At 39.0% G+C, this 11,547-nt stretch overlaps 1 protein-coding gene across 6 annotated transcripts in view; it reads right to left on the bottom strand.

Annotated features, from left to right (window-relative positions):
* Positions 1-3,684: 3,684 nt before the first annotated feature.
* vps13d (vacuolar protein sorting 13 homolog D) overlaps positions 3,685-11,547 on the bottom strand; it is an 86,603-nt gene continuing 78,740 nt past the window's right edge. For all 6 annotated transcript variants that reach the window (XM_040153604.1, XM_040153603.1, XM_040153602.1 and 3 more), the window contains 6 exons: positions 10,522-10,689; positions 10,084-10,216; positions 8,658-8,853; positions 6,731-6,862; positions 6,397-6,637; positions 3,685-4,782 (listed from right to left, as the gene is read on the bottom strand). In XM_040153604.1, the coding sequence (XP_040009538.1) occupies positions 4,651-4,782; positions 6,397-6,637; positions 6,731-6,862; positions 8,658-8,853; positions 10,084-10,216; positions 10,522-10,689 (1,002 nt within the window). In that variant the 3' untranslated portion in view covers positions 3,685-4,650. The remainder of the gene's footprint in view (positions 4,783-6,396; positions 6,638-6,730; positions 6,863-8,657; positions 8,854-10,083; positions 10,217-10,521; positions 10,690-11,547) is intronic.

Genomic DNA, 11,547 nt, shown 5'->3' with positions numbered 1-11,547 from the left:
CCCAGGCTCTGCTGCACCTCCACACACCACCACCTAAATCCACATGAGGGACCTGCTCTTTAAAGACCCCCTTGCAGTATCTAAACCTACACCCACCTGTTGTTAGCAGCAACACTCAGCACTGCTGGAACATTAAAGGTGCACCAGGAACAGGAGTAGGAGCAGAACAGATGCTGATAAAGCATCAGATACAGAACGATGGTCCAGTACAGCATGTCATCACACTGTGAGCAGCTTTGTTGATGGGTTATACTGTGACTGATTAAGAGTATGTATGAGGCTCTAACTGTATCATACTAAGGGAAATCCTGGACGTAGTGTGTGTGATGTCACCAATAAGTGAGTGCAGGGTTTACACCAGATCCCAGGGTATAATGGCACTGGACAACGGTAGACCTGATATGCTACTAACCATCCATCCATCGGCATAGCAAGCTCTCATGATGACACCAGACCAGATAAGAGAGACATTTTTCATCACCATTATGCCCCTTACAAAAATAAAAGCATTTCTAAACTTCATTCCACTTGCACAAAAAATGGATACAATCATGAACATCTGAAGGGCAAAACAGAGCCATGACAAAGTGATTGAAGGGATTGTGACCACCCATCAAAGAAGCTGCTCAGACCAAAAATTGCCATCAGGTACTGACTGGTCAGGGCTGTTATTCTGTGGGATCTGGTGAGGAAGGGTCATGGTTATTTGAGTTCTCAGAAATCAACAAATTTGAGGGAAAACATTTGGAGCTTTTACTCCTTTGTACAACACAGCTGCTCACATGTAGCTCCAGAGTGACTGAGTTGCTTTGTTTGGGCCTCGTCTTTCCTCTCCTTCCACACAGACTCTCAAAGACTACATCAAAAATAAGTATTTCTGAAAATTCTTCTCAAACACTTTAAGAAACAATTGCTTTAATGTATTTTTTTCATTCTCTGTCCTTAGGGGCCATAATAACGTCACAGATACTGAAGCAGGATAACCCCCCCCCTCTCTGTTACTGCTGGACTGTAAAGGGGCTTTGTGTTGATCAGACAGTGCTTTTTTTATTTAAGTAATGGAGTTCTCCTTTGGGAATCTAAAAATGTGTTACTGGAAATTATTAAAAGCTTCAAATCATCTTCAACTGTTTAGGATTCAGTGTATAATTCTTAGTTAAACATTTGCTTCCAAATGACCAGACCAGGCTGTACTTGGGAAGGGTCAAAATGCAGACCTCATGTTCGAGGATGCTAGGCCAATGAGAAGACAGTAGGGTCTTCATGGATGAGATGCGTTTCCTCTGTTTTTTTTTTCTATTTTTAAAAAATTGTTATTATACCATATTTGAAAATGGACACGTTTCTTGGCTCAATATATAATAAGCACACCCACACACACCCACACACACCTGTATATATAAATATATACATATATACATATAGATACATATATATATACATATAGATACATATATATATACATATAGATACACATTTATATACATATATATACACATATATACATACATATATATACATATATACATATACATACATACATATATACACATATATACATATATGTATATATGTATATGTATGTATATGTATATATATATATATATATATATATATATATGTATACATCTATATTTATACATATATACATACATATACATATATATAAATATATACATATACATATATATGTATATATACATATATATACATACATATGTATATTAACTAAATTATTCTTTTCTTTATTTTCTTTTCTGTCTAATTTTACCATGGCTACATGAGGCTGATGGTAATGTCATTAGTTTGCAGATTCTGGTCACAAATGAAAGTCTGGGACAAACTAAAGTGATGACCTGATGATGACGCTACATTGAGGATGCCCAAACAGTTGATTGCAATCTTGTGTTACTACTTATTATGGAAGGATTGCATATCAAGACAATAACAAAATTATTACTGGAGAATTAATATATCTATTATCACTGATGATGATGACTTCTGACACCAAACATATACAGTTGGGTATTTTGTTAAGTAAGTATTTGGACATAAGTTTGCTTCTGTCCACCACCACAATGGATTTGAAATGAACGAATCAAGATGTGATTGAAATGTAGACTTTCAGCTTTAATTCAAGGGGTTTGACAAAAATATCACATTAAACATTTAGGAATTACAGCCATTTTTATACATAGTCCCTCATTCTCAGAAGGTCAAAAGTAATTGGACAAACCAATATAAATATAAATATAAGGTTTATTTTTAATACTTGGAAGAAACTCCATGCAGTCGATGATTGCCTGAAGTCTGGAACCAATGGACATCACCCAGTGCTGAGTTTCCTCCCTTGAAATGGTTTGCCAGGCCTTTACTGCAGCCACATTCAGTTGCTTCAGTTGCTTGTCTGTGGGTCTTCCTGCCCTTAGTTTTCCAGGAAGTGAAAAGCATGCTCACTTGGGTTGAGGTCAGGTGGCTGAGTTGGCCTTTGAAGAATATTCCGTTTCTTTGCTTTGAGAAGCTCTTGGGCTGCCTTCGCAGTATGTTTTGGATCATTTGGCTGAATCTGAGCAGATAGTACAGCCCTATACACTTCAGAATTCATTCTGCTATTTCTGTCAGTAGTCACATCATTAATAAACATCAGTGACCCAGTTCCATTGGCAGCCATACATCCCCATGCCATAACATTGTCCCCACAATTTTTGAGAGATAATGTGGTATGCTTTGGATCATGAGCCGTTCCTTTCCTTCTCCATACTCTTCTCTTCCCATCATTCTGGTACAAGTTAATTTTGGTTTCATCTGTCCAAAGAAGAAAGCTTTTTTAAAAATGTTTTCTGGCAAAGTTTAATCTGGCCCTTTCTGTTCTTGAGTGTTACCAGTGTTTTGCACCTTGTGGTAAACCCTCTGTATTTACATTCATGAAGTTGTCTCTTGATCGTAGACTTTTACAATGATACACCTACCTCCTCTAGAGTGTTCTTGACCTGGCTAGATGTTGTGAAGGGTTTTTCTTCACCAATGAAAGAATTCTGCTGTCATCCACTTTAGTTGTTTTCTTCTGTTGTTTCTGAGCTCACCAGTGCATTCCTTCTTTTAAAGAATGTACCAAATTGTTGATTTGGCCACTCCTAAAGTTTCTTCCATCTGTCTGATAGGTTTGTTTTCTTATTTCAGCCTAATGATGGCCTCCTTCATTTGCATCAACACCTCTATCGACCGCATATTGAGAGGTCCCATGAACAGCTACCAAATGCAAATTCAACACTTGGAATCAACTCCAGACCTTTTATCTGCTTAATCTGACATGAAATAATGAGAGAACAGGCCACACCTGAACATGAAACTAATTGTCAGTCAATTGTCCAATTACTTTTGATTCTTTGAAAATGAGGAACTATATAAAAAAATGGCTGAAATTCCAAAACAGTTAATGTGATATTTTTGTTAAACCTTTGATTTAAAGCTGAAAGTCTACACTTCAATACCATGTTGATGGCTTTGTTTCAAATCCATGGTGGTGGTGTACAGAGGCAAAATTACAAAAACTGTGTCACTGTTCAAATACTTACGTATCTAACTTTAAATAAAATCATCATGACCCTCACCCAAACAGGTTTGTGTATTCAATGATCAAAAACTGTCCATCTGTTTTGGTTAAGTTTGAAAATAATAGGTCCCACACAGTGAGTGCTGCAGTTGTGGTGCTTTATTTAAACCAGTGTCTATGTGAATGTTATTTTACAGAATCACAGATTGAGGCCAGCCTTGGGCTCCACTCCTCCTCTCTAGCACACAATTCAAACTCAGCTCAAGAAAATCTCATCTGACACCAAACCAAAACCTAAAGCTCTGACACTTTACAAGCAACACCTCAACAAGTTGTGTACAATTTAGAGTGAAGCCTCGTTAGAGGGCAGTTCACACTGTCCTTCAGAGGAGAACTTTAAATAGAAAGAACAGAAGGAACATTAAAAAAAGGGCTGCTAAATAGAAGTAGAGACACTCAGACCTGGAGGTCTGCAGTTGTAAAAGGCAGAGACAGTGACAGTGACAAACAGCTCCAGTATGTGTGAGGCAGGGGACCTGTAGGTCCCTCCCTTCCTTGCCCCCCCCCACACACACACACACACACTCTAATTAACAGTCTTTTATAAACAAAAGACAGTTGTAAAGGCAGTTTGTTACATTTCACATTATTTTAACTTTTGTTGTTATTCTCCTTATTTCATAATTAATACACTATGTACACTACTTTATAGTGTTGGTGTATAGCTCTATTTACATTTCTGTCTATTCACAAACATATAGAACACCTGTACGATGTGTACACTTGCTGCCATCAGCAGTCATATAAAACACAGAGAGCCAGCTTGTTAGGAGTGTTTTCTACATATACACAATCAAACTAACACCGCCTTGCATATGTTTTTTTTTTAATGTCATGTACATGTATGTGCTTTGTCAAACATCAGGTCATGTAACTAAACCAAGTGTGCACAGGTGCTTGACTATTCCCTTTACTGCAGCTTGTCAAACACTTTAAATAAAAACAGAAACCTACAAAAATCAATAAAAGCCATTGCCTTCTCAGGATTTAAGAAAAGTTAGTAATCCTTCAGACACCTTCTTAGAAAAGTCATGTGATCAGGACTCGAGTAGTAAGTAGTCCTCATTCTCACTGGCAGGCAGCATGAGCTGCTGCTCGTAGTATAGACTCTTGGCATAGTTGATTTCTTGAGAGATTTTGATGGCGAGACTCTCACTCTTCACATGGACCTTTGGAGAGGATTGTTACATGATTATCAACACTAATGCTTGGAACAGACAGACAGACAGATGAGGGGTGTTAGGAAAAAAAGTTTCATTAACATGTACAACGTACTCCATTAACCACACAGTTACTGACATTCCTGATCCTAGAAGTCTATTTCTGAAGTCTCCTGCCTGATCACCTTTGCAAAAATCATACAGGTCCTTAAAGACCACAAGCTAATACTGGTAGTCTAAAGATGTTCTCTGATATGTCATTTGGCCAGGGCCAGGATCTCCTGATGCTGCAATTAATCAAAAGAATGTTTTAGGCTTGCCGTCTGTCATGAGCTGTGTGACGTACAGAGGTGATCAGGAGTGACTTCACTTTTCCACCTGACAACACCACCAACAAATGTTTCTGAATGAACGTGAAACTCCAAACATTCATGGTCGACTGTCTTTTTCCTTCAGTCTCTAGAAAGATGATGACTGTGTAGGTGAGCACCATACATGTGTATGCAGAGGGTGATGTCACACCCAGAGGTGGGATTCATTTGATGTAATTTTCCTGACTAGAGGGTGAGAGTCAAACAGTTACAGGTCCACTGAAATCAGGTAAAACATTATTACTCCTTCTCTTCTCCATTTTTACAGTTGTAGAGCTCTCTATTCTCTTATTGTACAATGTACACTATGACACTCTACATGGGAGAAAACCCAGCAACTGTCATTCCATGCCGTTCATGGAGTGGGCATTTATTGGGCTAATGTCATGTAGTCTGATCCCCACATAACCTGACATAGTGACCATTTCAAAGACACAAATACTGTGTGGTCTGTTTGCGACAGGATGTCAAGAAGAAAAACAGGGATGCCTGGGGCTTCCTCCTAGTTGCTAACTGACGTGAACTCAGAACCAGATCAGACAAATTGGTTTGTCAAAAGGAAATTCAGCTGAATTTCAAACTGCACATTGGTGTATTTGTCCAAAATCTCAGACAGATATCTCAAAATATCTGTCTGAGATTTTCCTGCCTCTGCTCCAGTTTAATGGAGGAGAGTGGAATTTAGTTTGTGATTGTCAAAGCATGGAACAATGACATTTAAAATACCCAAGGGCAACATTAGCCTGATAATTAGACTAAGCCGCCATTTTATCCTACCCTAACAATGAGTGACCTACCTGTCCAACCAACATCAAATTTCACTTCACACAGATGCGGTGTTAGCTGTTGCTAGGAGAATCATTGTTTTTCAATGACGCTTGAAAATAATCTGCTTGTTTGAGAGTTGTTATTTCTGTAAGCTGACTTACGTGAACTTACACAGCTGCAAACATCACATTCACATTTGTCATAATTTTCAAAGCCATTATCTCTTGCTATTTTTCGTGGATGTAGCTAGCTATATAGGAAAATGATGTTCCTTTCGTAATCCGACCTACAAGCTCTGATTGGATTGTTTTGTTTTTTCAGTGATGGTCAGCCCTGCAAACTAGACCCCCTGGAAAAGGCTGAGGCAGAAATCTCAAAACCTAAACAAATAAAAACAAAACTATCTGCATGGAGATATACCAGTAGAGGGAAATGAGGAAATAATGAAGCTGTCAATGAAAAATCAGTCAGATGAGTGTCTCACCATGGGTTTCTGGTGGGAGGGGCCAGGAATGGCCACACCACTGCTGGTGCTCTCAGCCTTTTTGGTGAGCTGCACATACACCTTCCCATGATCTTTAGAGACAAGACAGTGGTAGAGGTCATCATATTTGACCTCCAGGAAGATGGCCTCACGATCCACATAGTCCCCCGGCTTCAGGAAGTAGACCACTTTGGAGGAGATGAGGACGCAGTAGCTGTCGATAGGCTCCACAGCTATGAAGCTGGTGTAGGAAATGAACAGTAAACAACTGAGTCTGATGGAACTGCAGGTAATCAGGGTATTAGACACACCCAGGGAAATGATTAAGACTCACAACTCAGAGTGGATGTTGTCAGTGAGGTGGAAGAGCTGCTCCTGACCATCAGCTTGTGTGGCAGAATATCGAGGCAGCAGACCTTGGGGTCCTTTACAGCAACGAGGCTTCCTGACCCGCTGCACACTGAGCCTGAACAACACAGCAAGAACACAAACACTTCACACACAATATATTAGCAATGCTGATATGATGAGTATTTACGGATGGCTGTTTCTCTCTCTCTTTGCCCATGGTAACAATTTTTTGATACCACTGCCAAGTTTTGGATGCTAATACCAAAACTATACTTTTTTGATACGGTACTTAGAGAATATAAAGGGATACTTCATCCTAAAATAATGAAAAACTTATGTACAGTTGCAAAATTTTCATACTGAATGTATCTGCAAAATGTTCATTGTTAATGTTTACAATTTGATGTTATGTTGCCCCTCACCTTCAGGGGGAGCATAATTCAATACCTACTACTCTTTGTCTCCGCCTTTTTCTCCACCATGCTCCCTGTCATTAACAAGAACAAGTTGTCTTGTATTGCACACACTGCTTCCAAAATGATTGGTCTCCCAACCTCTCAGAGTCATTACTCACATGGCACTCACAATAGCGCATGACCCTGAACACCTCCCTTCAACCAATTTTTCCTACTCCCATCTGGTCATAGGTACAGGACACAGAAGGCACCTTTTTGCACAGTTTAGAAGTTTTGACCCCTCTGCTATAACAGTGCTAAACTCCATAGCTATCTAATCTCAATAATGTTCCAAATCATTTGGTTTAGGTTAGTGAAAGAGGGTGATCTTAGTTCAATAATAAAAAAGTCAAAAGTGACCAAAGACAAGATCTGTTTACTTTGTTTATATTTAACTAAAGCCACTATCTTTACCTAACCTCAAACTTGCAACTGCAATGGATTTTATGGCTGCTTGGGGGCAGCAGAAACAAGTTGTGAACACGACATATCATATCATCATCTTTTAAATTGATATAGTGATCTTTTTAGCAAACAGTTTTCACATCCAGCAGTTACAGAGCATCGTTATTTTTCATTAGGGTTGGTGTTTGTGTCCACCTGATGAATCAAAGTCAAATATTTAATCTTCTTTTAGCTCAGTTTTTTGTCCTTATCAACTCTTGTGGCAAATATCTGCATCTAACTGTGTCTGTCTGCTGTTTTGTGCCGAGCACAGTTTTTTTCTGAAAACAGCTGCCTACTCCGCCCGAAAACGATGCTATAAGAACGATGAGAGTAAACCAGAGCTGTAAAGTTGTGGTTCGGACACATCAACAATGTGCTGAAACTCACTATAAAGCTGCAAAAAAATGAGGGTTGCTGCAGATAAAAATAGCTATTATAGCAGCTTTAACCAAAGCACCAAGTCAGGTGGGATGAAACCTGAACCCATTCTCAGATGACAAAGAACTGAGTTTTTTTATGCCCACCATCCACTCTTTTGTATCAAGATATGCCATTGATCATTGCATGTTCAGCATGATGTTATAAATGAAACTCAGACTTCCATAGAAAACAGGGCTTAAATGAAAACAATACAAAACAAAACAAACAAACAAAAAAAAATAGCCTTCACCATATTTTAGGAGAATAATTTCCCTGGTTCTTTCACAAGATTTGTATCTGCATTTTATAGCAAATTAAATCCAGTCATTACATTCTCATTATATTCCTTTTCAAGTGGGATAACACTGTCTTTATTAATGTTCATCAGTTAAGCTTAATTCACAACAGACACTTCATTAACACACAGGCTTGTTATTTAACTTTGAATATATGTTAACCTTTTGTGGCAGAACATACAGATCCCCATGTTTTTCCTGCAGCGACCTGAAAACCTCTTTGACTCAGTATAATACAGTTTGAGTCATTTTTTCAGAAGCTCACATTATACACGGAATAGACTCAACCCACCTGTGGTTACTGAGACTAGCCATTTCTCGCACTGTTTGCGCCGTCTCTGAGGCAAAGTCTAGAGCTCCAGCCACTGGTTTGGTCACAGTTCCGACCAGACCTTTACCTAGGCCTGAGAAGAAGCCGCTGACTCCGCCCTCTGTCTTCACCCCCTCCACTGTGGAGGTGATGATACTTGTCATGCCTCCAATGATACCTGGGGGAGTGGGAGTTTATTTAAAAGGACATTCAAACTTGCAGAGATGGTGGCTTCAAGGATAACAGAAAGACTGGGATCCCTGAGGTGCCCAGCTTCTCATTCACAGTATGTTTACACTAAGGGAGTTTTTCCTTGCGGCTGTTGCCAAGTGCTTGCTCATGGGGGAATGTTGGGTCACTGTAAATCTAACCATCAAGAGTACTGTCTAGACCTGCTCTACATGAAAAGTGCCCTGAGATAACCTCTGTTATGATTTGGCTCTATATAAATAAAACTGAACTGAATTGAATTAATGCCTGTGAGATTATACAGTGCGCTGTATGAACTGTGGGACCTTTGGAGCATCTGATTAATCCCTGAGCACTGACACAGCACAGGAGTTATTTATTGTTGCTGAAATTCAGTGGGACACATTGAATCCCACAGAGGATTATTTGTACACATGTTCACTGTACTTCAGCTGTGTGTGTGTGTGTGTGTGTGTTATGCATTAACTGCACTTTCATCTGTAATGACTGATCAGCTTTTATATATGTATATTTTTTCTCTGGGCAAAAGAGAAATAAACCCTCTGCTGATTTCATACTGTACATTATATAAGCCTTCATACATGTTATTTCCATGATTCACTGGGTGAGTCCAACCAACAGACAGATTTCCTGTTGAAACAATCAAGGACAGACGTGCAGCTGGGAGTAAGTAAACCCACTGACATGATAGCTTATTTATGGACATTTTTTCTATGAAGGAATTAAGCAACTTGCTGGAAACCAGGACAATTAATTTTTCAAGGTGAATTTGTATGTAGCATTTGTCCTTGCATTTCCAAAGCATTTTTACTACTACGCTAAGTCTTCTCAGAGAAGACCGATGGTTTGAAAGAAAAGTGAAAGAAGCCATCTTTGTCAAACTGGAACGAACATCGCTAAACAGAGGAGGTGGTCTACGACACCACTTATCAGTGGTGCAGTCTTACAATGCAGTCTGGAGATCCCTCCCAAGGCAGCTGAACATCTATTCACACAATGACTCATGTAACCCTTACGACTCACATGATGGCCATGTGGGTCAACAACTTACATGTGACCTCAACAACTCTCAAGGTGTTAATGACCCTACAAGATGTTAAATGTTGTGCTAATTTAGAAACTCCCTGAACAGTTATTTTGCAAACTAGCTCTAACTGCTGTAACTGTAATCAGACAAAGAAATGTTTCCACATTGTACCATGAGCCAGTCCATGGATTCCTGCTACTAGGTGCTCTCCACTGGTGGCTCCGTGGTATCTGATGTACTCTCGCTCACTCTGGTGCCGGTTATCCATGGTCTTTCCCAACCCGTCTGACAAAGTCCCTGCAAACTGACAAACAGAGAACAGGAGGGTATTTACACTGCATGGTTTCTTCCACCGTTACAAATTTCACATGTGTTTTACTCATTTTTATTGGTATATGTTCATGTGTATATTCAGGAGGTGGACACATAACAGGAACAACTGTAGAACATAATACAACAATTCCACAGCCATGACAATAAATGACAATAAAAGTCTTTGATGCACCAGTGTGAACAAAAAGGAATGCTGTACAATATACTGAACATACAGTACAAAAAGCAACCAACACAAAAAAAGAGTCAGTTAAAAACAGCCTAGCAGAGATGTACCTTGGCAGCAGAGTTGGACACCCCGTGGGTCACATTGCGTATAAGACCACCCACGTTGCCGTACTTGATGAGTTCAGACATGCCCTCAGTGACATCATTGAGGAGGCCCATTGGATTTCCCAGGAAGTCCACGGATCCCAGGATCTGAGCTGCCTGGCTGATCAGCTCCTTCAGACAGGAAAAACCACACAGTAATGATCTGATCATATATAGGCCCATCACACAGGTGATGGAAATGATCTTTCCTTTGTAAAAATATGCAGACTTTACAGTTGAAGAATATGGACACAGATTTTTATTTTTACTATTTAAAACCATACTATTTTTACTATGCACCCACCAATTCATCTAATTCCACAGGAAGCATGAAGTGGTAGGCCATGAGGTTTGCCTGATTGGCTACAAAACATTATTTGGCTCTGTTACTGATTTGGTCATGAGCAAACAAACAAGGAATAAATACTGGGCCCATCTTTGGCCAGACATGTTCACACATATGATCATAATGAGTATGCATCTGGAAGTAAGAAAAGAAAAGAAAAACAAACAAATGAAAAACCCCACACATGTTTACATGCATGCATGTGAAAAATGTATAAAGGATACACACACACACACACACACACACACACACACACACACACACACACACACACACACACACACACACACCCCAGAAATATGATGTTTATAAAAGGGTAAAATATGGATATGAGGACATAAATATAGAATGTAAACAAATGATATAGAAGATACAAAGGGAGCAATAAAAATAGTTATAATTATGACTAAATTTAAGAACAAAAAGGGAATATTAAGGTAGAAAAGAAAAAAGAAATCTCATTAAAAAAAAAAAAACTAGAATTATCGTATCGCAGTTGTATACCTCCACCAACCAGTCAAGTTGCAGTTACATCCATGTCGGTCCAGACTAATAATATTTGTAGTGAAGACTATGAAAGGAATTTAATAACAAGTATTAAGTATATTTTGTCATAAATGCGTATGAATACTTGAGTTATGGCA

This window comes from Xiphias gladius, chromosome 18, assembly GCF_016859285.1.
Source record: "Xiphias gladius isolate SHS-SW01 ecotype Sanya breed wild chromosome 18, ASM1685928v1, whole genome shotgun sequence".
Lineage (NCBI taxonomy): Eukaryota > Metazoa > Chordata > Actinopteri > Istiophoriformes > Xiphiidae > Xiphias > Xiphias gladius.
Note: the sequence above shows the minus strand (reverse complement) of the source record. Positions and strands in the feature narration are given on the sequence as shown.